This window comes from Saccopteryx leptura, chromosome 3, assembly GCF_036850995.1.
Source record: "Saccopteryx leptura isolate mSacLep1 chromosome 3, mSacLep1_pri_phased_curated, whole genome shotgun sequence".
Taxonomy (NCBI): Eukaryota; Metazoa; Chordata; class Mammalia; order Chiroptera; family Emballonuridae; genus Saccopteryx; species Saccopteryx leptura.
The window spans coordinates 227638200-227660459 of NC_089505.1; the positions used below are offsets into that span (position 1 = coordinate 227638200).

The 22260-nt window shown below is 48.3% G+C and overlaps 1 protein-coding gene across 2 annotated transcripts; it reads right to left on the reverse strand.

The window, feature by feature from the left end:
- Nucleotides 1-15316: 15316 nt before the first annotated feature.
- Nucleotides 15317-19663, reverse strand: GNLY (granulysin). 2 transcript variants are annotated; one of them, XM_066372335.1, is made up of 5 exons: nt 19537-19663; nt 18600-18703; nt 18042-18143; nt 16461-16629; nt 15317-15488 (listed from the first exon to the last, which is right to left on the reverse strand). In XM_066372335.1, the coding sequence occupies exons 1-5, from the start codon at nt 19607-19609 to the stop codon at nt 15478-15480; spliced, it is 459 nt and encodes a 152-aa protein (XP_066228432.1). In that variant the 5' UTR covers nt 19610-19663; the 3' UTR covers nt 15317-15477. The 2 variants fall into 2 exon arrangements, with proteins under 2 accessions (XP_066228432.1, XP_066228433.1); XM_066372336.1 differs by having other exon boundaries at nt 15317-15493.
- Between the last annotated feature and the right edge of the window lie 2597 nt (nt 19664-22260).

Genomic DNA, 22260 nt, shown 5'->3' on the forward strand with positions numbered 1-22260 from the left:
AATCAGGCTCTCTATCCCTTGTTCTTTCTCTCCTTCAGGAACCCCTATTATTTGAATGTTGTTTCTCTTCATGTTGTCACAGAGCTCTCTTACAGTTTCCTCAGACTTTTAGATCCTCTTTTCTTTTTGCTGTTCTGCTTCTGTGCTTTCATTTATCTTGTCCTCTAAATCACTGATTCAATTCTCTGCTTCATCCAGCCTGCTTTTAATTCCTTCTAGTGTAGTCTTCATTTCTGATATTGATTTGTCATTTCTATCTGATTCTTTTTTATGATTTCAATGTCCTTTTTCATGCTACTATGTCTTTATTTAGGTGCTCATTATGTCCCTCCATTTTGCTCTAAGATCCTTGAGCATCCTAACAATCATTATTTTAAACTCTGCATCTGGTATCTTGGTTATTTCCATCTCATTCAGTTCTTTTTCTGGGGATTTCTCTTGTTGATTCATTTGGGTTGCATTTCTCTGTCTTCCCATTTTGTCTGTGTATAGACTGTTCCTTTGGGGTGCACTGTTTGTGTAGCTAGCTGAGTATAGAGTTGGTGTTGTCTGCCTCCAGTTTTCAGTTGTGTTGTTTCTAGATCTTCTTGGGTTGGCCTCAGCTTTTGTTTGTAACCTGCTGTGGGCTACTTGTCTGCTGCTACTGCTCTTTTTGCTATCTGTGTTAGTGTTTCCTATGCTTTAGCTGGGTCAGGTGTGAGAAGGCCTTCCTTAAGATACCACCCTAACTAGGGTTGTTGGTCCTGAGCTGGTGCTCTCTGTATCTGACCACTGGATGTGCCAGCCCTGGACCTCCCTGGCCGGAACCTGGTGAAGACCGGGGGGAGGAGGGTCACTGCCTATGACTGGCTCTTAGCACCCTTCTTGGAGCTACAGGCAATCCAAAATTTGTGGCTACCTCTGCAGGCCCTGATGCCATTGTAAATATCAGCTGCGCTCCTAGGCTGGCTTTTATCTACTCTTGGCCAGTGGATGTAACCTCTCTATTCCTGAGGTGTGGTCTGTCTGCCAGCCCATGGCCACTGCCACCTCCTTGGTGCTCGGGCACTAGCACCACCCAGCACACAGGCCACAGCGCGGGCTGCTCCTCAGGCCTCCATGTGGGCCACCCCACCAGGCTCCACCCCCCTTGGGCATGTGGGACACTGAAGCCAGGCCCTCCCACCCTTTGGAAGGTACTCAACAGTGTGGGGGGGAGGGTGTAGCCCAGACCTCAGTACTCAAAATCTGTGTCCCTGATACGCCCTCTGCCTCTAAGCAACTCTTTGCTCTGACTGGAGCAAGAGAGCCTCTGGTGGGTGGGATAATTGCTTCCCTTTGCTGGCATTACTTCTCCCAGGAAAAAATGGCCACTTTAGATTTGGGGAGTGACCCAGTACAAGGGTTAAGGTGGCTGTCCTTACAGTCTCTCCCTGTACCTCCGAGACTACACTCTCCTCTCACAACTCCAGTCCTCTTGGCGCTACCCTCTCTCAGAGCCCCAGGTAATTGGCTGTGAACAAGGTTTTCTGCGCGGGCCCTTTAAGATGGAGCCTGGGTCTGAGAGTTCCATCTCCCTCTTGCAAACAGTAACCCGGCTTTTCGTTCAGCTAAATACTGTCCATATACCTCTTCTAGTCTCTGGGTCTCTAGGCTGGGTCTCCAGTCCTGGGGCTGAGGACCCACAACTCTCCAGGCTACCTATCCTGCTGTTAGAGACCCTCCAGGCCACTGCTCACTCCTGGGAGTGCGGCAACCCTTTCCACGTCTCCACCCTTCCTACCGGTCTCAGTGTGGTTTCTTCGGTGATCCTTAGTTACAGAATCCTCTTAGCTTAGTCCAAAATTGGTTTTTCAAGATGATTGTTCCCAAGTTAAGTTGTAATCCACTTTGGTTCTGGGAGGTGGTAGTTGTAACATCTGCCTACTCTGTCACCATCTTCTCTTTCAGTCTCTATTATTATTGAATTATCTATTTTCCCTTTTTTTCTGTCACTTTCTATTTCATGTTTTTTTAAAAATCTCTAGACCTTACCAGACAGTGGCACAGTGGATAGAGCATTGGACTGGGATGCAGAGGACCCAGGTTCGAAAACCCAAAGTCACCAGCTTGAGTGTGAACCCATCCAGCTTGAGTGCAGACCCATCCAGGTTGAGTGCAGGCCCATCCAGCTTAAGTGTGGGCCCATCCAGCTTGAACGGGGGCTCACCAGTTTCAGCGTGGGGTCACTGGCTTGAGCCCAAGGTCGCTGGATTGAGCAATGAGTCATTTGCTCTGCTGTAGCCCACCTGTCAAGGCACATATGAGAAAACAATCAATGAACAACTAAGGAGACTAAGGAGCTGCAATGAAGAATTGATGTTTCTCAGCTCTCTCCCTTCTTGCCTGTCTGTACCTATCTGTCCCTCTCTCTCTGTCAGAAAAATAAATAAACAAATAAATACATAAATATCTGTAGTAAAATTTTTGTTTTAAATTCTACTTTGCCTGATATTAGTACTCACTCCAGTTTTCTTCTGGTTTGTATGATATATCTTTATCCACCTTTCTACTTTCAATCTATTTGTATCTTTGAACCTAAAGTGTATCTCCCATAGATAACTTATAGCTGGTTATTGTTTTGGTTTTTTTTAATCCAGTCTGACCACATTTGCCTTTGATTGAATTGTTTAATACATGCACATTTAATGTTGTTATCGATATAGTTTGATATAGCTGCCATGTTATTTTTTGTTTTTTATATGTCTCATTTTTACTATATCTCTTCTTTGCTTTCTTTTTTTGCATGAAATAAATATTTTCTAAAGAAGTACATCAAATGACACAATCAACAAAGTGAAAAGGCAAACAATAAAATAGGAAAAAATATTTTCAAACTTTATATCTGTTAATACCTGGTTAATATGCAGAATATATAAAGAGCTGTTACAACCCAACAACAAAAAATCAAATAACTCAATTAAAAACTTGGCAAAAGCAGCCTTGGCCGGTTGGCTCAGTGGTGGAGCTTCAGCCCAGTGTGTAGAAGTTCCGGGTTCAATTCCCAGTCAGGGCACACAGGAGAAGCACCTTTCTGCTTCTCCACCCTTCCCCCTCTCCTTTTTCTCTGTCTCTTTCTTCCCCTCCCGCAGCCAAGACTCCATGGGAGCAAAAGTTGTCCTGGGCATTGAGGATGGCTCTGTGGCCTCCACCTCAGGCACTAGAATGGCTCTGGTTGCAGGGGAGCAACCCTCCAGATGGGCTGAGTATCACCCCCTACTGGGCATGCCGGATGGATCCCAGTCGAGCGCATGCGAGAGTCTGTCTGTCTGCCACCCACCACCACCACCACCACTGCTTCTCACTTCAAGGAAAAAAAAATGGCAAAGGCCTGACCTGTGGTGGCACAGTGGATAAAGCATTGACCAGGAACACTGAGGTTGCCAGATCAAATCCTCGGGCTTGCCTAATCAAGGCACATATGGGAGTTGATGCTTCCTGCTCCTCCTCTTCTCTCTCTCTCTCTTTCTCTAAAATGAATAAAAATAAAATCTTTTTAAAAATAAATAATTAAAAATAAAAATTGGCGGCCCTGGCCGGTTGGCTCAGTGGTAGAGCGTCAGCCTGGCGTGCAGGGGTCCCGGGTTCAGTTCCCAGCCAGGGCATACAGAAGAAGCACCCATCTGCTTCTCCACCCCTCCCCCTCTCCTTCCTCTCTGTCTCTCTCTTCCCCTCCCGCAGCGAGGCTCCATTGGAGCAAAGATGGCCCGGGCGCTGGGGATGGCTCCTTGGCCTCTGCCCCAGGCGCTAGAGTGGCTCTGGTCGCAACAGAGCGACGCCCCGGAGGGGCAGAGCATCGCCCCCTGGTGGGCAGAGCATAGCCCCCTGGTGGGCGTGCTGGGTGGATCCCGGTTGGGCGCATGCGGGAGTCTGTCTGACTGTCTCTCCCAGTTTCCAGCTTCAGAAAAATACAAAAAAAATAATAATAATAAAATAAAATAAATAAAATAAAATAAAATAAAAATTGGCAAAAGACTTGAATAAAAATTTCTCCATAGAATATATACAAATGGCTAACAGCATTTGAAAAGTTGTTCAGCATCACTACTCACTAGCAAAATGCAAGTCCAAGCCATGAGACATCACCCCACATTTATTAGAATGACTTATCAAAATAAAAATAAAAATAACAAGTGTTGGTGAGGATGTGGAGAAATTGTGCGTTGTTGTAAAATGGTACAACCACTATGGGAAGCAGTTCGCTCTTTCATCAAAAAATTAAAAATAAAACTACCATATGATCCAGCAATCTGATATGTGGGTGTAGGAGTCAATCCAAAATAATTGAAAGCAGATTCTCAAAGAGATATTTGCACACTCATGTTCGTAGTACTATTCACAGAGGTGGAAGTAACCCACATATTCATGGGAAGATGAATGGGTGAACAAAATGTGACCTATATAATATATATAATGGATATTATTCAGCCTTAAAAAAGGAAATAAATCTTGTCACATGTTATAATACAAGATGCACTTTGAAGACATTATGCTAAGAAAAATAAGACAGTCACAAAAAGACAAATACTGTGTGATTTCACTTATATAAAGTGTCTTCAGTAAGCAAATTCATAGAGATAGAAAGTAGAATGGTGGTTGCAGGAACTGGTTGTTTAATGAACAGGGAGTTTTGGTTTTACAAGATGAAAAATCCTGGATATCTGATCTAAAACAATACCAGACATTGCTGGAGTGTACATTTTAAAGCAATTACAATGGTAAATTTTGTTATTTATTCTTTAGTACAATTTTTAAAATAGTGTTCCCTGACAGGCCCTGGCCGGTTTGCTCAGTGGTAGAGCATTGGCCTGGAGTGCGGGAGTCCTGGGTTCGATTTCCGGTCAGGGCACACAGGAGAAGCGCCCATCTGCTTCTCCACCCCTCCCCTTCTCCTTCCTCTCTGTCTCTCTCTTCCCCTCCCGCAGCCAAGGCTCCATTGGAGCAAAGTTGGCCTGGGCACTGAGGATGGCTCTGTGGCCTCTGCCTCAAGCGCTAGAATGGCTCTGGTTGCTGCAGAGCAATGACCCAGATGGGCAGAGCATTGCCCCCTGGTGGGCATGCCGGGTGGATTCCGGTCGGGCACATGCAGGAGTCTGTCTGACTGCCTCCCTGTTTCCAGCTTCAGAAAAATACAAAAATAATAATAAATAAATAAATAAATAAAATAAATAAGTAGCACTGTTTGCAACCCAACTGCACAGTGCTTTTCCTTGTGATAACCATCCAACTCAGCCGAAGTGTTTATGCATAGTTCATATTTCACACACAGAATACTTAAAAGACACGTACTATTCAGAGAATAGAATTGAATGAAATTGATGACTTTAACTTCTCTAACAACAGAGATTTAGTATGCTAGATGTTGGTCAAATAAGTTTTTAAATATGATATATGTTTGCTCGCTTATAGTTTGTATGGTGCGTGTTGAACAGGCTGTACGCAGGCCGGATGGTTATAGCCTAAGGCTTAGTTTTAAGACTAAGCTTTTCCCCACACCCTTGACTATTGCATAATGTGGGGTGGTGCACTCTCATGAGGAATCCCATTATGCTTGTTTGTATATTGGATTAAAGACTTCCTTGTTTGTATATTGGATTAAAGATTTTGGTTTCTACACTATAAAATGGGGGCAGACCCGGAGCGCTCTCTCTCTCTCTCTCTCTCTCTCTCTCTCTCTGTTCCTGGGATTAGCATTTGAAGAGAGAGCAGAAAGAGGCCACGTGGAGGAGACCAGGAGAAGTAGCCAAGATGGTGGAGTGCTGAGTGAGAAGCCAGTTTGTGCAGACTTGTGCAGGGAGAAGGAAGAAAATGGGAAACAGAGGTGAATAAGTCTGGTAAGGTAGAAACCTTTGATTCTAGGAAACTCGGATAAGTCAGTAGCTTTGTGAGCACTGAATGAGTGGCTTTTGGAGCCCAGTGTGTGTTTTTACCTGCCCACCGGATGCAAGCTAGGATTAAAGCTAATGGCCTACCAGTTCTTGGCTCCATTGTTTCATTACTGTCTGTCTGAATCAAATGCGAACCTGCACTGGCCAGGTGGCTGTGATGGTGGCCGTGGATACTGGCCATACACTAGGTAAATTTAAGGTAACACTATTATTGTTTTTATTGTAAGTTGCTTGAGGCAGGTGTTGTATTTTATTGGTGTACTATGCTGACACCGATTTTAACACAGAGTTGGAACAGTCGAAACCCTGTCCAGAGTTCCGTGAGAAGACACTGAAGGGTTCTCCCAGGAAGCTAAGGTGTGGTTTGCATTTTAAAAAGAGCCCTTGGCTGTCGTGTGGAGAAAAGGATGTGGGGAAGCAAAGGCAGAAGGAAACCTGAAGATCACTAGGGGGAGAGTTGCAGAGACCTGGCCAGGACTGGCTAAAGCGACGTGGACTAAGGATGGGGGTAATTCCACATTCCCAGGAGAAAGAGTCTTTTGCTATAGCTGAGGTCAGGGGTCTATGAGGTGGTCAGGAAGGAGCAGGTCACATGACATCAAGGGCTGCCCTTTGTGAAAGAGGTAATGTAAAGCCAGAAGCCAAGGCCAGCATCAGAGCAGCCTGGCCCATGCAGGTTCACATTGGATTCGGACAGTTGGCAAAGAAACAACGGAGCCAAGAACTGATGGGCCTTCATCTTTAATCCTAGCTTGCACCCGGCGGGCAAGTAAAAACACACACTGGGCTCCAAAACCCAATCACATTCAGTGTTCACAAAGCTACTGACTTATCCGAGTTTCCTAGAATCAAAGGTTTCTAGCTCACCAGCCTTATTCTCCTCAGTTCCCCATCTCCTTCCTTATCCCAGATACAAACTCTACACAAACTGGCATCTCACTCAGCACTCCACCATCTTGGCTGCTTCTCCTGGCCTCCTCCACATGGCCTTTCTCTGCTCTCCTCTGCTCTCTCTTCTAATGATAATTTCAGGAACCAAGAGCGCCAGCTCCCATTCTACCCCTATTTTATAGTGTAGATTCAAAACCCTTAGCCCAATATACAAAATAGGGAAGTCTCTAATACAAAGTCACTTCTCTGAGGCATGATTGGATTGTACCACCCCACATCAAAAAGGGTGGGAAAGGCTTAATCCCAAAACCAAGCCCCAGGCTACAAGGATTCTCAACACACATTAATATCACCTGGGCAACGGCCTCCATCTTTAACAAAGTGAGCATAATACATTTTATCTGCCCAACAATCCACCCCTATGCTCACTTTACTACCCACCAATTTACATCACCAGCATTCCTGTGCAAGGAAATTAGAACATTACACAGATTACAACAGCAAAAATCATACAGTTTCAACAATTACAAAGGTACATTTCACCAGTCTCTTAGCACTTAGCCCAAAGCGCAAAATGTCCTCGGCCTTCTTTCTAGCCATGGGAAAAGCTTCCCGGGGCAGGGGAGTGCTTCCAGCAAAGCCACCCCCACCCCCATCAGGGTATTTCACATTGTCCAAAATCCATAATCCGTAAGTCCATCCAACAAAGGAGCCAATGCCCACTCTAGTCGTAGTCCAGGAAATCAGTCCAAGCACATGGGGCGTCAGCCACCCCCCTCATCCCTGCCGTCCTTGCAGGTCTTACACTGTCCCAAAGAGGAGCACGTGGCAATGGCAGTCAGCATTTCCATCTCTGCTCTGGAAAGCATGTCCAGTCCTATGTCCCCAAATCGCAGACCTACCGGGGCCGTGGTAGGTGCTCCTTCCAGCTGGGCTCTCATCTTATGGAGACTGCGGATTGCAACTCCAGCCCGATTCTCCTCATCCTCCAAAGAGGAACTGGAAACATTAGCTCCTGCTGCCAGGCTCAAGCCCCGGGCTGCCGCCGCCTTCTGTTCCGCAGACCTTGCAGCTCCGGACCCAGCCTCAGCTTCAGCCTCAGCCTCAGCCCCGGGCCCTGCCGCTACTGGCTCTCCGCAACATCCAGGGCAAGCTGCAACTCACGAACCTCTGAATCCTCCTCCAGCGTTTGCTCCATTTCCAGGCGAATCTCGAACACCTGGTTGGCCTCCTCCTCCAGCACTTCCTCCAGCTCCAGGGTCAGCATCTGTTTCTCCCGCGTTTGCTCCAGCTCCTTCTGCTGCTTGGTTTGCAGGTCCCGGGCAGCCTCTCCCACAGAGCTCTCAGTTTCCTCACGCATGGCTGTAAAAGTCAGCCAGCCTACAATCCCCAAAAGGACAGCCATGGGGAACCCTAACACTAGCCAGTCCTCTACTCCACCACTCAAAGGCTCCTTGCCGATCTGTATCGAATCCTGCCACAGACTACGCCAAATGTAAAGCCAGAAGCCAAGGCCAGCATCAGAGCAGCCTGGCCCATGCAGGTTCGCATTGGATTCGGACAGTTGGCAAAGAAACAACGGAGCCAAGAACTGATGGGCCTTCATCTTTAATCCTAGCTTGCACCCGGCGGGCAAGTAAAAACACACACTGGGCTCCAAAACCCAATCACATTCAGTGCTCACAAAGCTACTGATTTATCCGAGTTTCCTAGAATCAAAGGTTTCTAGCTCACCAGCCTTATTCTCCTCAGTTCCCCATCTCCTTCCTTATCCCAGATACAAACTCTACACAAACTGGCATCTCACTCAGCACTCCACCATCTTGGCTGCTTCTCCTGGCCTCCTCCACGTGGCCTTTCTCTGCTCTTCTCTGCTCTCTCTTCTAATGATAATCTCAGGAACCAAGAGCGCCAGCTCCCGTTCTACCCCTATTTTATAGTGTAGATTCAAAACCCTTAATCCAATATACAAAATAGGGAAGTCTCTAATACAAAGTCACTTCTCTGAGGCATGATTGGATTGTACCACCCCACATCAAAAAGGGTGGGAAAGGCTTAATCCCAAAACCAAGCCCCAGGCTACAAGGATTCTCAACACACATTAATATCACCTGGGCAACGGCCTCCATCTTTAACAAAGTGAGCATAATACATTTTATCTGCCCAACAGGTAATGTTTAGAGAACTGAGAAGGGACTGTGGATGACCAGGTACCTCAAAAGCATTATGAAGCCAGTGCACTCATGTTCTCTTCTGAGAGATTACCAGAAGCTGGCTTGGCCTGCTGTCGTTTACTTCCTCTTATCCTCAAGGGTGAGTCTAACCCCTAATACTCCTACCTTTCAAAGTCCATGATGAACTCTCCTTTGTGCCCTGGTCCCACCCTCTTCCTTCCCAAGCCTTCACTGTTCCCAGTGACATCCTGCATCATCAGCTATTCCCATTAGCATGCAAACACCTTAAATATAGACCCACCTCAAACTCCGCCTGGCCTCCAGTTCAGTCCCATTCCTTCCTCTTCAACCCTTTACAGCAAACCCTTAATAAAGCTGTGAGTATTGATATGGTTGCGGGTGGGTGCCATGACCCCCTCCTCCCTTAAGTGGACAAAAGGACACTGACAAACTGGATGTTTCAGATCACTCCCCCCAGTTTCCAGATTGACTCGCCTGGGTGTGGAGGGTCCCCCAGCTTACTTATAATTATTCCTTTTTTCTGTAACGACTACCAGTCCCCACCCTCGAATCCCCTATTTAACCCTACCTGTTAGAGAACCGGTCACTGACCTCTGCCTTAGGAGTCAGCCCAGCAGATGACCCCCTAATAAACTTTTCTTGCCTAAACTTGGGTGTTCTCCTTTGGCCTATCTCACAAATATGTGCTGATATCACATTCCTCTCCTTCCACTCCAGTGGAGTGCTGTCCCCTCCAAGCCACAGAAACGGCTCCTACAAAGTCACCAAGAGGCACTCAAAGCCAGCAGCCAGTCCTCTGTCCTCGCTTTCTTGACCTCCCAGCAGCACTGGATGGGTGGGTCACTCACTTGTTCCTGAAACATTTTGTTCTCTTGGCCACTTGGCTCCATGGCTGGTTTTCCTCCTGTCTCACTGTTCCCTCCTTCCCCAGCTTCGTGCTGGCTCGGCCTCCACCGCCCAGGCCTCCACATGCTGACTAGCTGTCCTCAGACAGTGGCTTTATCCTTGTGCTCTCATTCCCAGTGATTTTCAACAGGGTGTGCTGTGACAGGTGGGCGCAGAATTTCTAAAACATGCAGATACCTGACTATTGAGTCAAGAGCAATGATCTCTTTTCCCTTAGCGTGTCAAATAAAGAAACGACAAAAGCCAACATGATAATAGCCATCCAGTGTGACTGGATCAAAATTATACTTACTTTTTGTCAGATCAGCCAAATATACATATTTTTGGGGTGGTACAGAATTCTAGTAATTAATTTATGTGTGCTGTGAGATTAAAAAAAAAAGTTGAAAATCGCTGCTCCCGGCCATCTCATCCTATTTTAGGACTCCAGATGTGGGTCCTGGCCCAGTCGCTCCTTCCCAACCACGTGGCCTATTTGACATCTCTATCTCTACCTGGAAATCTGACAGATAAGCTTGATGTGGCCAGAGCAGAACTCTTCATTGTTGCCTCCTGTTGGTCAAATAAGTTTGTAAATATGATATATATGTTTGCTCGCTTGTGACTTATATTGGGTGTGGGGGACAGGCTATAAGCAGGCCAGGCCGTTGTAGCCTAAGGTTTGGTTTTAGGACTAAGCTTTTCCCCACACCCTTGACTGATTGTATGATCTGGGTGGTGCACTCTCATGAGGAATCCAACTATGCCTTGGATAAGTGACTTTGTATCGGAGACTTCCTTGTTTGTATATTGGATTAAGGGATTTTGGTTTTCTACACTATAAAGTGGGACAGACCAGGAGCTGGCTCACCCAGTTCCTGCTATCACGATTGCAGGGGCTTCCCTGATCCCTTGCCCTTCATGGGAAAAGCTGGTTTTCTGCTTTTCCCTTGTCTTCTTTTGTGGTTTGCCTGTCTTGGTGAGTGTTGGGCGGATAAAATATATTATGCTCACTTTGTTAAAAATAGTGCTGCCCACGTGAGGCCGTCGCCCAGGTGATATTAATGTGTGTTGAGAATCCTTGTAGCCTGGGGCTTAGTTTGGGATTAAGCCTTTCTCACCCTTTTTGATGTGGGGTGGTACAATCCAATCATGCCTCAGAGAAGTAACTTTGTATTAGAGACTTCCCTACTTTGTATATTGGATTAGAGGTTGTGAAGCTACAGTATAAAGTGGGGGCAGAACGGGAGCTGGGGCTCTTGGTTCCTGAGGTTAGCATGAGAGAGCAGAGAGATTAGAGCCAGCAGCGGAAGGAGGCCATGTGGAGGAGGCCAGGGAAAGCAGCCAAGATGGCGGAGTGCTGAGTGAGATGCCAGTTTGTGCAGAGTTTGTATCTGGGATAAGGAAGGAGATGGGGAACTGAGGAGAATAAGGCTGGAGCTAGAAACCTTTGATTCTAGGAAACTCGGATAAGTCAGTGGCTTTGTGAGCACTGAATGTGAGTGGCTTTTGGAGCCCAGTGTATGTTTTTACTTGCCCGCCGGGTGCAAGCTAGGATTAAAGACTATGGCCCACCGGTTTGTGGCTCCGTTGTTTCTTTACCAACTGTCCGAATCCAATGCAAACCTGCATGGGCCAGAAGGCTGCTGTGATAGTGGCCCTGGCCATGGCTCCTGGCTTTACAGTGAGACACCAATAAATAGGATGGCCCCCCATCCTCTGACTCCGCCATTTCTTTATCGTCTGCCCGAATCCAATGGGAACCTGCATGTGAATGGCCACGATGGCAGCTCCTGGCCTTACACCTCCAAATCCACACATCCAAATGTCTTCCCTACCTCAGTAAAGTCACCGCCATCTATCCACTTGTTAAGATCAAGTTAATACAAGTCATTTACTTGTATTTTAAAATAATTTCAAATTTAGAAAAAAGTTGCAGCCCTGGCCGGTTGGCTCAGTGGTGGAGCATCGGCCCAGCGCGTGGATGTCCAGGGTTCCATTCCCAGTCAGGATACACAGGAGAGGTGTTGGGCAGATAAAATATATTATGCTCACTTTGTTAAAGATGATGCTGCCCACGTGAGGCCGTCACCCAGGTGATATTAATGTGTGTTGGGGGCAGGCAGGATCATTGTAGCCTGAGGCTTGGTTTTGGGATTAAGCCTTTCCCACCCTTTTTGATGTGGGGTGGTACAATCCAATCATGCCTCAGAGAAGTGACTTTGTATTAGAGACTTCCCTATTTTGTATATTGGATTAAGGGTTTGGATTTCTACACTATAAAATGGGGTCGGAGCGGGAGCTTGCTCTCTTGGTTCCTGGGATGATTAGCATGAGAGAACAGAGCAGAGAGCAGAAGGAGGCCACGTGGAGTAGGCCTGGAGAAGCAGCTAAAATGGCGGAGTGCTGAGTGAGATGCCAGTTTGTGTCGAGTTTGTATCTGGGATAAGGAAGGAGATGGGGAACTGAGGAGAATAAGGCTGGTGAGCTAGAAACTTTTGATTCTAGGAAACTCAGATAAATCAGTAGCTTTGTGAGCATTGAATGTGAGTGGGTTTTGGAGCCCAGTGAGTGTTTTTACTTGCCCACCGGGTGCAAGCTAGAATTAAAGACTATGGCCCATCAGTTTTTGGCTCCGCTGTTTCTTTGCCGACTGTCCGAATCCAATGCGAACCTGCATGGGCCAGGCTGCTTTGATGGTGGCCCTGGTCCTACCTACTGGCTCTACAAGAGGCAACCATCTGCTTCTTCCCATTCCCCTCCCCTTTCTCTCTCTCTTTCTCTCTTCCCTTCCCACAACCATGGCTCCATTGGTTCGAGCGCATCAGCACCAGGCCCTGAGGATGGCTCCGTGAAGCTTCCACCTCAGGTGCTAACAATAGCTCATTTACAAGCATGGCCCTAGATGGGCAAAGCATCGGCCTCAGATGGGAGTTGCCAGGTGGATTCTGGTCAAGGCAAATGTAGGAGGCTGTCTCTCTATCTCCTCTCCTCTCACTTGAAAAAAAAGAATAAATAAATAAATAAATAAATAGAAAAAGAAAAAAGTTGCAAGACTAGTAAAAGAGCTCCTGTTCACCTTAACCAGATTCTCCCACTGTTAACATTTTACCACAGGTTTATGCTATGAGCCTTATCACAGTCTTCCTCTGTGTACATATTACCATTTCTTCTAAATCATTTGACAGTAAACTGTGGACCTGGTACACCTATTACCCCTTGAATACTTTAGTGCGTATTTTGTCTCAAGAAGGACACTCTCATATATTACCCAGTACAACCATCAAACTCAGAAAGGTAACACTGACACATTATCATCACAGACTCCAGTCACATTTCATAACTTGCCCCCAAATAATGTTCTTTATAGGGCCGGAGCCAAACCCACAAGGGTCCCTACATTATTGTAGGCATTGGGTGATGCAACGCCAAGGACAGGAGCACATGCAGTTTAGATTTTCCCTCTCTCTCTCTCTCTTTTCATTTTATCTTGAAAACCCTGTGATAAGCAAATCCAAAATGAAATATGAGAACATGCAGATAGAGAAGACTCCTGGGTCGGAAGACGCCTGGGGAAGAACAGAGCCACAGGCCTGAGCTTGCAGGAGCTGTGCAGGGCTGCTGAAGATGGGACATTGTGGGCACCACTCATTCATAGGGTCACCAGGAGTCAGAGCTGACTCAACAGCATGTAACACACATCCAAACCAGGATACCTTGTTGCAATTAGATCAAGGTACCTCTTTAGTTTCCTTCAATCTGGAACAGTTCTTTAATCTTTCCTTGTCTTTCATGACCTTGGCATTTCTGAAGAGTACAGGCCAGTTGTTGCGTAGAATGTCAGTTAGGGTTTATCTGATGTCTGCTTGTGATTTATGCATTTTTATCAAGAACAACAGAAAAGTGTTATGTTCTCTCAGTGTGTTATATCATGAGGCTCATGATGCTGATTTGTCCAATTAGTAGTGGTGTTAACATTCATCATCTGTCTGCCTGGTTTCTCCACTGTCAGGTTAACTGATAATGAAATTTATTCATTAATATTAACTAATTAGTAAGTATTTTGGGGAGATACACTTTGAAACTATGTGTACATTTATTAGTTGACATTCTACTGAAAGGTAACACTTTTCTTTATCTCTTATTTATTTATTAATTTATTTATAACTATATAAATTGGTAGATTCCAATTTACTTGATAGGTTATAATCTATTATTGTCATTAACTATTTTGATAGCCAAATTGTTCCAGATTTCACCAATGAGAGTCCTTGTCCCTTGTTTTGTTTTTGTGTTTTATTGAGCGCTGACTGATACACCATTGCTCTTTGTGATGGCCAGACTCTATTTTCCCTTTTCCGGCAACAGTCTCTTCCCAGATTGTCATGTCTATTATCAACCAAATGATTAAGGTGACAAGGACCCCACCTCAGCCCCAGAACTGTGCCTTGACATGCTTTATGTTAATCAGTGTATCCCGTGCTCCTGGAGGTTTTGGCCGATTCAAGTGGGCACTTGCCCCACTCAGGCTGATGAGAGCCACGGAGAAATCTGATGGGGTTCCTGGGAAAAGAGCTTCTTTTCCCTCCCAACGTAGCTACTGGAAGAGAAGGTACCCAAGAGCTCTCTCTCCCTCCTGATGAGGTACTGTATAGATGTAACTTTTTTTTAGTAATTTTTTAAAGATTTTATTTATGTATTTTAGGGAGGGGAGAAGGGGAAAGCTAGAGAGAAGGGAGGAGGAGCAGGAAGCATCAATTCCCATATGTGCCTTGACCCAGCAAGCCCAGGGTTTTGAACCGGTGACCTCAGTGTTCCAGGTCGACGCTTTATTCACTGCACCACCACAGGTCAGTCATAACATTTTGACCCAATACAGCCATTTCTGCTACCAAGAAGGAAGGTAGCCTGAAGTCAGTTTCACTGTGTGGAGGTGAGAAGAAGGGAGAGCATGGCAGAGGGGCAGGACTGGAGTGCTGGTGGCACCACACATGTCTGGATCATTCTGTGCCTGAAGCTCTCTGTGGACTGGTTAATTATGGGAGCAAATAAATTCCTTTTTTTTCTTAATTTAAGCTAGAGTGAACTACAACTTCTATTGCTTGAAACCAAATGAATCCTAAATAATACCCTCACCCAAACACAAAAGAAGGCTAGCTGCCCAGAGAAGCAGGATGGGTTTCAGTTCCTTATGACCAAAAGGACTCTAACTGTGACCTGCTGGTCTCCCCGGCCATTCTGAAGGCTTCTGGGGGAACACCTGCTGTGGACCCCAGCTGCTGAGGTGGCCTTGTTTGCACTAACTCCCCGGCCTCTGGAGCAGGGGGGGCCACAGAACACACACTCACTGAATGAACGTTCCTCATGAATCACCCAGCATGCCTCTGAGACACCCCTCAAGTCCACTGAAGCAGAGAAGCTGTGCTAAAACCTTGATTGACAGACATTTTATTCTCCTGAGGCAGGGAGGCAGGAGTGGGGCACAATGGAAGGAGGTGAGAAAAGCTGGAGGCTGACTCTGGACTTGGGAAGGAAGGAGCAGCCACGATGCTTGAGCACTTGCATCATCTCCCTGGCCACGGCTGGAGGCCTCCCGAGGCTCACGTGAGACCTAGACTGGAGAGAAGAGCCAGCTGTGGGATGCATGGGGTCCACAGGGGAAACGGGGACTCAGAGCCTCCTGTTCCTGCTGAACACATCACAGCCACATCCTGGAAGCCAGTCAGGAACCTGTGTGGATCATGTGGCTATGAAGATAAAAGCCACAGGCTCTAATCACAGGAAACAATGGGGACAGCACACTATGGGGCAACCCCTGTATCTGCCAGCAGCCAGTCTGAAGCATCAGTGAGGGCTGGAGAAGCTGCAAGAGCTGATCATAGGTCCCTCCCAACCTCATTCCCAGCAGCCATGGCCTGTTCTCTCCCAGCAGATCCTGGAAAGCTCCAGAGGAGAGACTGGGAGAGCCCTCCCTGCCCAGAGGGGTACCTGAGCCCAGCTCTCAGGCCCTCAGGGCCACGGGAAGGATGTGGCTTCGATCCTACCCCCAAGGACCTGTGCAGGGCTGGGAACTGGAGTTTGATCAGGGCTCTGATGTCTCTTGAATATCTCAGTCCAAGAGCATTTCCTTGCTGTCAAGCTCAGTGCATCATGATCTCAATCATCCTCATTCCAGCCTCAGAAATAGGAATTATTATCCCCTCTTCACAGATGAGGAAATTGGAGTTCAGAGAAGTTAAGTTACTTGCCCAGGGTCACACAGCTGAGGCGAGATGAACACCTGATTTTATACCAGGATTACCTGGGGTAAAAAGCCCCAAGATTTTATGAGTATAGTACTTCTAAAAGCTCTTAATGAGTGTTTCTCAAACATGTCTAGCTGAAGCCAACCTTCCCAACTTCTCCACAACTTTCCCTTGTTGGAAGTGAGAGAACCGATGTGTCACAACAAGGAAACATGGAGGGACACATATGAGCTGCTAATGACGTTTTCTATGTATTTTTGTGGTTTTAACCACATGCATCCAGGGAGGATGCCTAGGCCCCTCTAGGAATGGGTCCCTGCTGTCACCTCTGCACTCACCTGCTTGAGGTTTGCACATACGGATGTCCACACAGACCTTTTGGGGGGTTTTGCCAGCCATGATGTCCTTGGAAATGCGTCGAAGAAATGTCTTCATGGTCCTCTTGCAGAGGCCTCTCAGCAAAACCTGCCTGTTACATACCCGGGACGCGGCCTGGGCGATGGTGTCCTGCAGTGGCAGCAACATGGTGGGACACAGGAAGCAGGGGAGCCCTGCCCAGCTCTGCCAGCCTGCAGGTCCAGCAGCTCTGACCCCTGGGCAGCTCAGGCAATGGGAATGCTGGGTGGGAGGGGCTGGTGCCAGACGGCTATGAGATCAGAGACCGGAGAAACAGGGCCCAGCCTCTACTCCCTGTCCCCAAGGGCCTGGCCAAAGTCTTGCCAATAGGGGCTCTTAAGAGGACATTTATCCCTGCCATGGTCTCTGCCCCGTGTCTGTGTGGAGAATGGGGCCGCGGCTGCCAGCCCCACATTCCCGGCTCTGCCTATGCATCTTCCTGGGTGCGGGCCTGGCTGGTTCTCCATCTACAGGAGGTGCATAGGGAAGGCTGGGAGGGAGTCAGAGCTTGGAGCCTAGGCACATTTGATTTTAAAATATCTTCTACGGCGGCCCTGGCCGGTTGGCTCAGCGGTAGAGCGTTGGCCTGGCGTGTGGGAGACCCGGGTTCGATTCCCGGCCAGGGCACATAGGAGAAGCACCCGTTTGCTTCTCCACCACCCCCCCTCCTTCCTCTCTGTCTCTCTCTTCCCCTCCCGCAGCCAAGGCTCCATTGGAGCAAAGATGGCCCGGGCGCTGGGGATGGCTCCTTGGCCTCTGCCCCAGGCGCTAGAGTGGCTCTGGTCGCAGCAGAGCGACGCCCCGGAGGGGCAGAGCATCGCCCCCTGGTGGGCGTGCCGGGTGGATCCCAGTCGGGTGCATGCAGGAGTCTGTCTGAATGTCTCTCCCGTTTCCAGCTTCAGAAAAAATATATATATATCTTCTATGGCCTCCCCAGTGGAGAAAGATAAATCTGAGTACTCAGGCCTGGAGGTGGCCCTGCAGTGCTGAGATGCTAAGCGGGGTGGAAGACTGAAGGAGAGGGAGGGTGAAACAATGGCTCTTGGTTGTGACAGGTCAACTTGTTAAGCATATTCAGTGCTCGACTTGGTGCGGAACATATCCCACCTTTCTGCTCCTTTAAAAGGCTTAGGCAACTTGCCAGGTGGGAATTATTATCCCATTCCACATAAGAGGAAGCTGAGGCTCAGAGCACATTAATGACATTTTAGGTCATGCAGCCAGCAGCAGATCTGAAATTTTCCAATGCTGACTCAGGCCCCCTGGGACCAGCCTCTCAAAACCCTGCCCTGAGGGTTGCCTAGAAATCATGTCCACTCTTCCCACCTTTACACCCCCAGAGTGTCATCTGCCCAGGTTCTCTGAAGTCCATCTGCAGACACGCAAGGAGCCCCACAGATTCCCTGCAGAGAGCTCTGGATGGAGACCAGCCCTCACCCGGCATCCACCTCTGAGCCGGCTGCGCTGGGCGCCCATGTCGCCCACTCCACTGACCAGAAGGCCAAAGGCTCCACAAGCCTTACCTTGTTAGGCTGCTCGCCCACTATTTTCCTCAACTTCTTGATTATCTTCTGGCAGAACCAACAGCGGCCACTCTGGCCTTCTCGCATGGTCAGCAGGTGAGCCTGTCAGGAAAGGAAGCCCCTCGAGGTGGTCTCTCAGACGGTCCAGGGCCCTTGGGAACACTCCTGCTGGGGCTCTCCCAGGCCAGCAGGAGCATCTATGATCTTTCTGTCCTTAAGGGCCTGCACGCGGCTGGCTGGCCCCCACCCACCCTCCACCAACCTTGAAGGGGCTGAGAGACCCTGGAACTTGCTGGAGGTCTACAACACCTCTCCCAGCCCAGCAGGCACCCCACCTCTGTTCCTCTGTCAGACCCCAGGGGACCGTCTCAGGGAGAGTCCAGCCAGACTCATGCAGCCCCCGCCCACCAAGCGTGGCTGTGAGGAAACAGCTTCTTCAGCCCAGAGCCTCTCCCTGCCCTCGCCTCCTCTGGAGGCCTCCAGCCCTTGCCCCTGGCACTATCCCAGGAGGAGAGAAAGGAAAGAGTCTGTGTGGGCACTGAGTAGGAACCTGAGTACCTGGGGGCCCTCCTGGGCGAAGCCCTGGCCGAGCTGCTCTCCCTCCCACAGGGTGGCCGTCACTAGGTCATGGCACTCAGGGCTCAGACTACAAAAAGCCAGACCTGGGGAAGAAACATCATCAGCATTCCTCCACAGGTGGAAGGAGGGGGGAAAGTCAGTTCTCTTGGGTGGCGGAGAGCCCAGGGGACCCCGGGGCCTAGGACAGGAGGGGCCTTGTGAGGAGTCCAGCCGGCCCTCTCCTCCCAGCCCTGTGGCTGCTCTACCCACATGCAGCAAAAACAGAACAAAACAAAATCATGCTCTCAAGTTCCTTTTGAAAAGTGAGAAGGAAAAAACTGTTCCCCTCTCCCCTACTCATATACCCCACCCTGCCACACACACACACACACACACAGAGAGATTTGGGGGTTGATCTAAAAGGAAACTCGGCTTTTAAGAGATTGTCTTTCTTTTTATATGTCTTTCCAAAACAATGTCTCAGCCCACTCTCCTTCCCAGAAGGGTCCTTACCCTCAGCTGAGCCCTTGGAATTTAAAATGACCCCAGGGCCTGGGAGAGAGAGAGGGTATGCAGAGCAGGAAATGAGCTTGACCGATATGAGGCCTCCATCCACTCACAAGCCTTGTCAAAATGCAAGCCAGTGTGGGCCAGTGTGGGCCGGATGAAACATCAGGCCCCCGGACCAGGGCCAGCAACCTTCGTGACACAGGTGAAGAGTCAGAGCCCAGGGAGAAGGGGGACCTAGGCCACACAACACAGTTGGACTAGAGCCCCGGCCAGGGCTCACTCTCTTCCCACGCACTGTCTCTCCCTACTGTCACTGACAGGCTGGGGTTGAACCTGGTTCTGAGGAAAGAGCTTCTGTGATGATGGCAAGAAAGCCAGGGAGGGACAGCAGGAGGGTCAGGATCTATACAGAGAGGACTGTCCTTACCTGGGGAGCCCAGAAGCACCAAAGCAAGGAGTGGGAGGGCCTGGAGGCCATGCTGGGGCAGCTGCTGAGGCATCCTCACAGCCTGGGTGTGGAAGCTGGGAAGCTGGCCGTCTGGCCCTCCAGGTCCTGCTCTGGTGAACACCTTCCCACGTCACAGAGTTTACCACAAACACCAACTAGGGGCAGGGTGGGGTCAAGTAGCACCTCCCCTCTGCCCCTCCACACATTGCTAGAGCTTCTAAACTGAGGGGGTGGGGGGACCAGAATCCAGCTTCTACATCCTTTGGGGTCTTTCATTTCCAGCTGCCAAGATAGCAGGGGCACCCAGCAGGGCCAGCTGGCCCCTTCAGTGTCATCGCTAATTATTCCAGCCCATCCACCTCCCCAGGAGTCCCATCATGTGAGTCCTTAGCTTCAGCCCAGCCTTCTTGTCTAAAACATTGCATTTTTCTGAGCCCATTTAGGGCCCTGCTCTCCACTCAGCTTCTGTAAGTAAGAAAGAGGATGGAGTCCCAAGGCAGGCAGGCCTCTTAAAAGTGGGGGCACTTTGAGCACAGTGCTTTGTCTCCTGGATCCCAGGACCCTTGTCTGTAAAATGAGGGCAGCGTTGCCTGTCGCAGGCACCAAGGTGGCATGTTCTGTGCATGCGAGGAAGCTTTGCAGCCTACCATGTGCGGCCCAATGTTTTCATGGTGCAGGTTCCCCACAGTGGCTTCTGTGAAAACTGGTTCTGAGGAAGCTGAAAAGGTACTGCTGGGGAGAGAAGATGGGGTCTCTGTCCTCAGGAGGACATACTGGGCCAGCAGGATTCACCAGGTCTGCTTCCATGGGACTTCGCAGCCCCTTGAACATGCCAGTGTGTTGTGGATTCCAGAAGCTGAATTCTCAGCCTTTCCTAAATGTCTTCAGCCACAAAAACATTTGGTCAAAGAGTTCCTTTAAAGATTGAGTGACAATAGCTGATCTGGTCACCTTCTCAGGCTGGTGTGAGCAGGACGGTTACCGGCCTAGCAGCCACTGGAGCCTGAGCAGCAGCTGTCATAGAAACAAGAACCAGGCTGTCGGACCCTTCCCCAGAGTCAGACTAGGGGTCCTCCTCATTCTCACCTCCTTTCCTGCTCAAGTGAAGACAGAGTGGAGGGCTGGGGAAAGCAGTCTTGCTGGACCTCATGATGAACTGAGATGAGTGGGGGGCCCCGAATCCTTTCTGGCTGTTCACCCCAACCCCAGGGAAACAGACATACTTACACACTCAACACACACACTCACATCACTTGCTAATATGCAGTCACACTAACTCACAGTCACATACTCTCCAAAGCACTCAAGAAGCCACACACACTCAGACACTCAGACACGCACATACTCAGAGTCAGTCACACACTCTCAAACACAAACACAAATTCACACTCATAAACACTCAGACACACACACTCCCAAACACCTACCACACACTTATATGCACTCATATACTAATAGTCACACGCTCTCAAACACTCCCAAATTCACACAAATATACACATCACCTTTATTTCTGCCCATTGTGGAAGTCATGAATGCCAAACTAAGTAGTATAGATTTTAAGCATTTTAAACACTGTTTTTCTCTTATTTTTATTTGTATTTAAAAAAATATTTCATCAGGGCCCTGGCTGGTTTGCTCAATGGATAGAGCATCAGCCCAGCATACAAATGTCCTAGGTTCAATCCCCAGTCAGGCCTCACTGGAGAAGCGACCATCTGCTTCTCTTCCCCTCCCTCCCATCTCCCCCTTCTCTTCCTCTTTCCCTCCCACAGCCAGTGGCTCAACTGGTTCAAGAGTGGTCCTGTGAGCTGAGGATAGCTCAACTGGTCCCAGCATCAGCCCCAGATGGGGATTGCCAGGTGAATCCTGGTTGGGGTGCATGCGGGAGTCTGTCTCACTATCTCCCTTCCTCTCACTTAAAAATATATATATTTAATCAGATAAGTAAGAAAAAAATTAATGAAACCACTTATAAGCTCACCAAATAGATATAAATAAGTCTGTTAAACATTTTAAGAAATATTTATTTTATACTTTTAAATATATATATTTATAAGTAAGTGTATGTTTATGTATAACTATACAGTATATGATTTTTAAAACCAACTGATTGATTGACTTCAGAGAGGAAGGGAGAGAAAGAGAGAGAAGTATTCATTTGTTCCACTTAGCTATGCATTCGTTGGTCGCTTCCTATTTGTGCCCTGACCGGGGATCAAACCCACAACCTTGGCATTTCAGGACAACTCTCTATCTGACTAAACTAACCGGCCAGGCTAAAGAACTATTTTTTAAAAGCTTTTTAATTTTAAGAAAATATCAGGAATACCTGTTCATGTCAGTGAATTTGGATTTTCTTCATCATTCCCACTGGATGCTTAATGTTGCACTTTAGGAATGAACCACACCTGGAGTTATTTGACTCTGGGACTCATGTGAGCACTTTGATGCTTCCACTTGCAGAGAGGGACCGGGAGAGCCCTAGTCTGGGCAGGTGATAGGAGCACCTTCAGACCAGGTGCCTCATGATCTCAAGGTGGCTGCTGAGGCTCCTCCAGACCTCAGGGCCTCATCCCAAGTGGAAAGAGAGTTTGAAGCAGGAAGGGATGGTACCAATATAAGAAAAGCAAATTTTGCCTAGAAACCTTCAGCTTACATCTCATTAATGCATCTCAGTAGCTACCCTCGCTGTAAAGGGCT

Excerpts from the sequence above, each read along its gene's own strand:
- GNLY (XM_066372335.1), bottom strand. The coding sequence starts at position 19,609 with ATGCCTCAGCAGCTGCCCCAGCATGGCCTCCAGGCCCTCCCACTCCTT. Across the intron at positions 18,704-19,536 it reads GGTGCTTCTGGGCTCCCCAG|GTCTGGCTTTTTGTAGTCTG; the intron begins GTAAGGACAGTC and ends TTTCTTCCCCAG. Across the intron at positions 16,630-18,041 it reads TGGGCGAGCAGCCTAACAAG|GACACCATCGCCCAGGCCGC; the intron begins GTAAGGCTTGTG and ends CTGCCACTGCAG.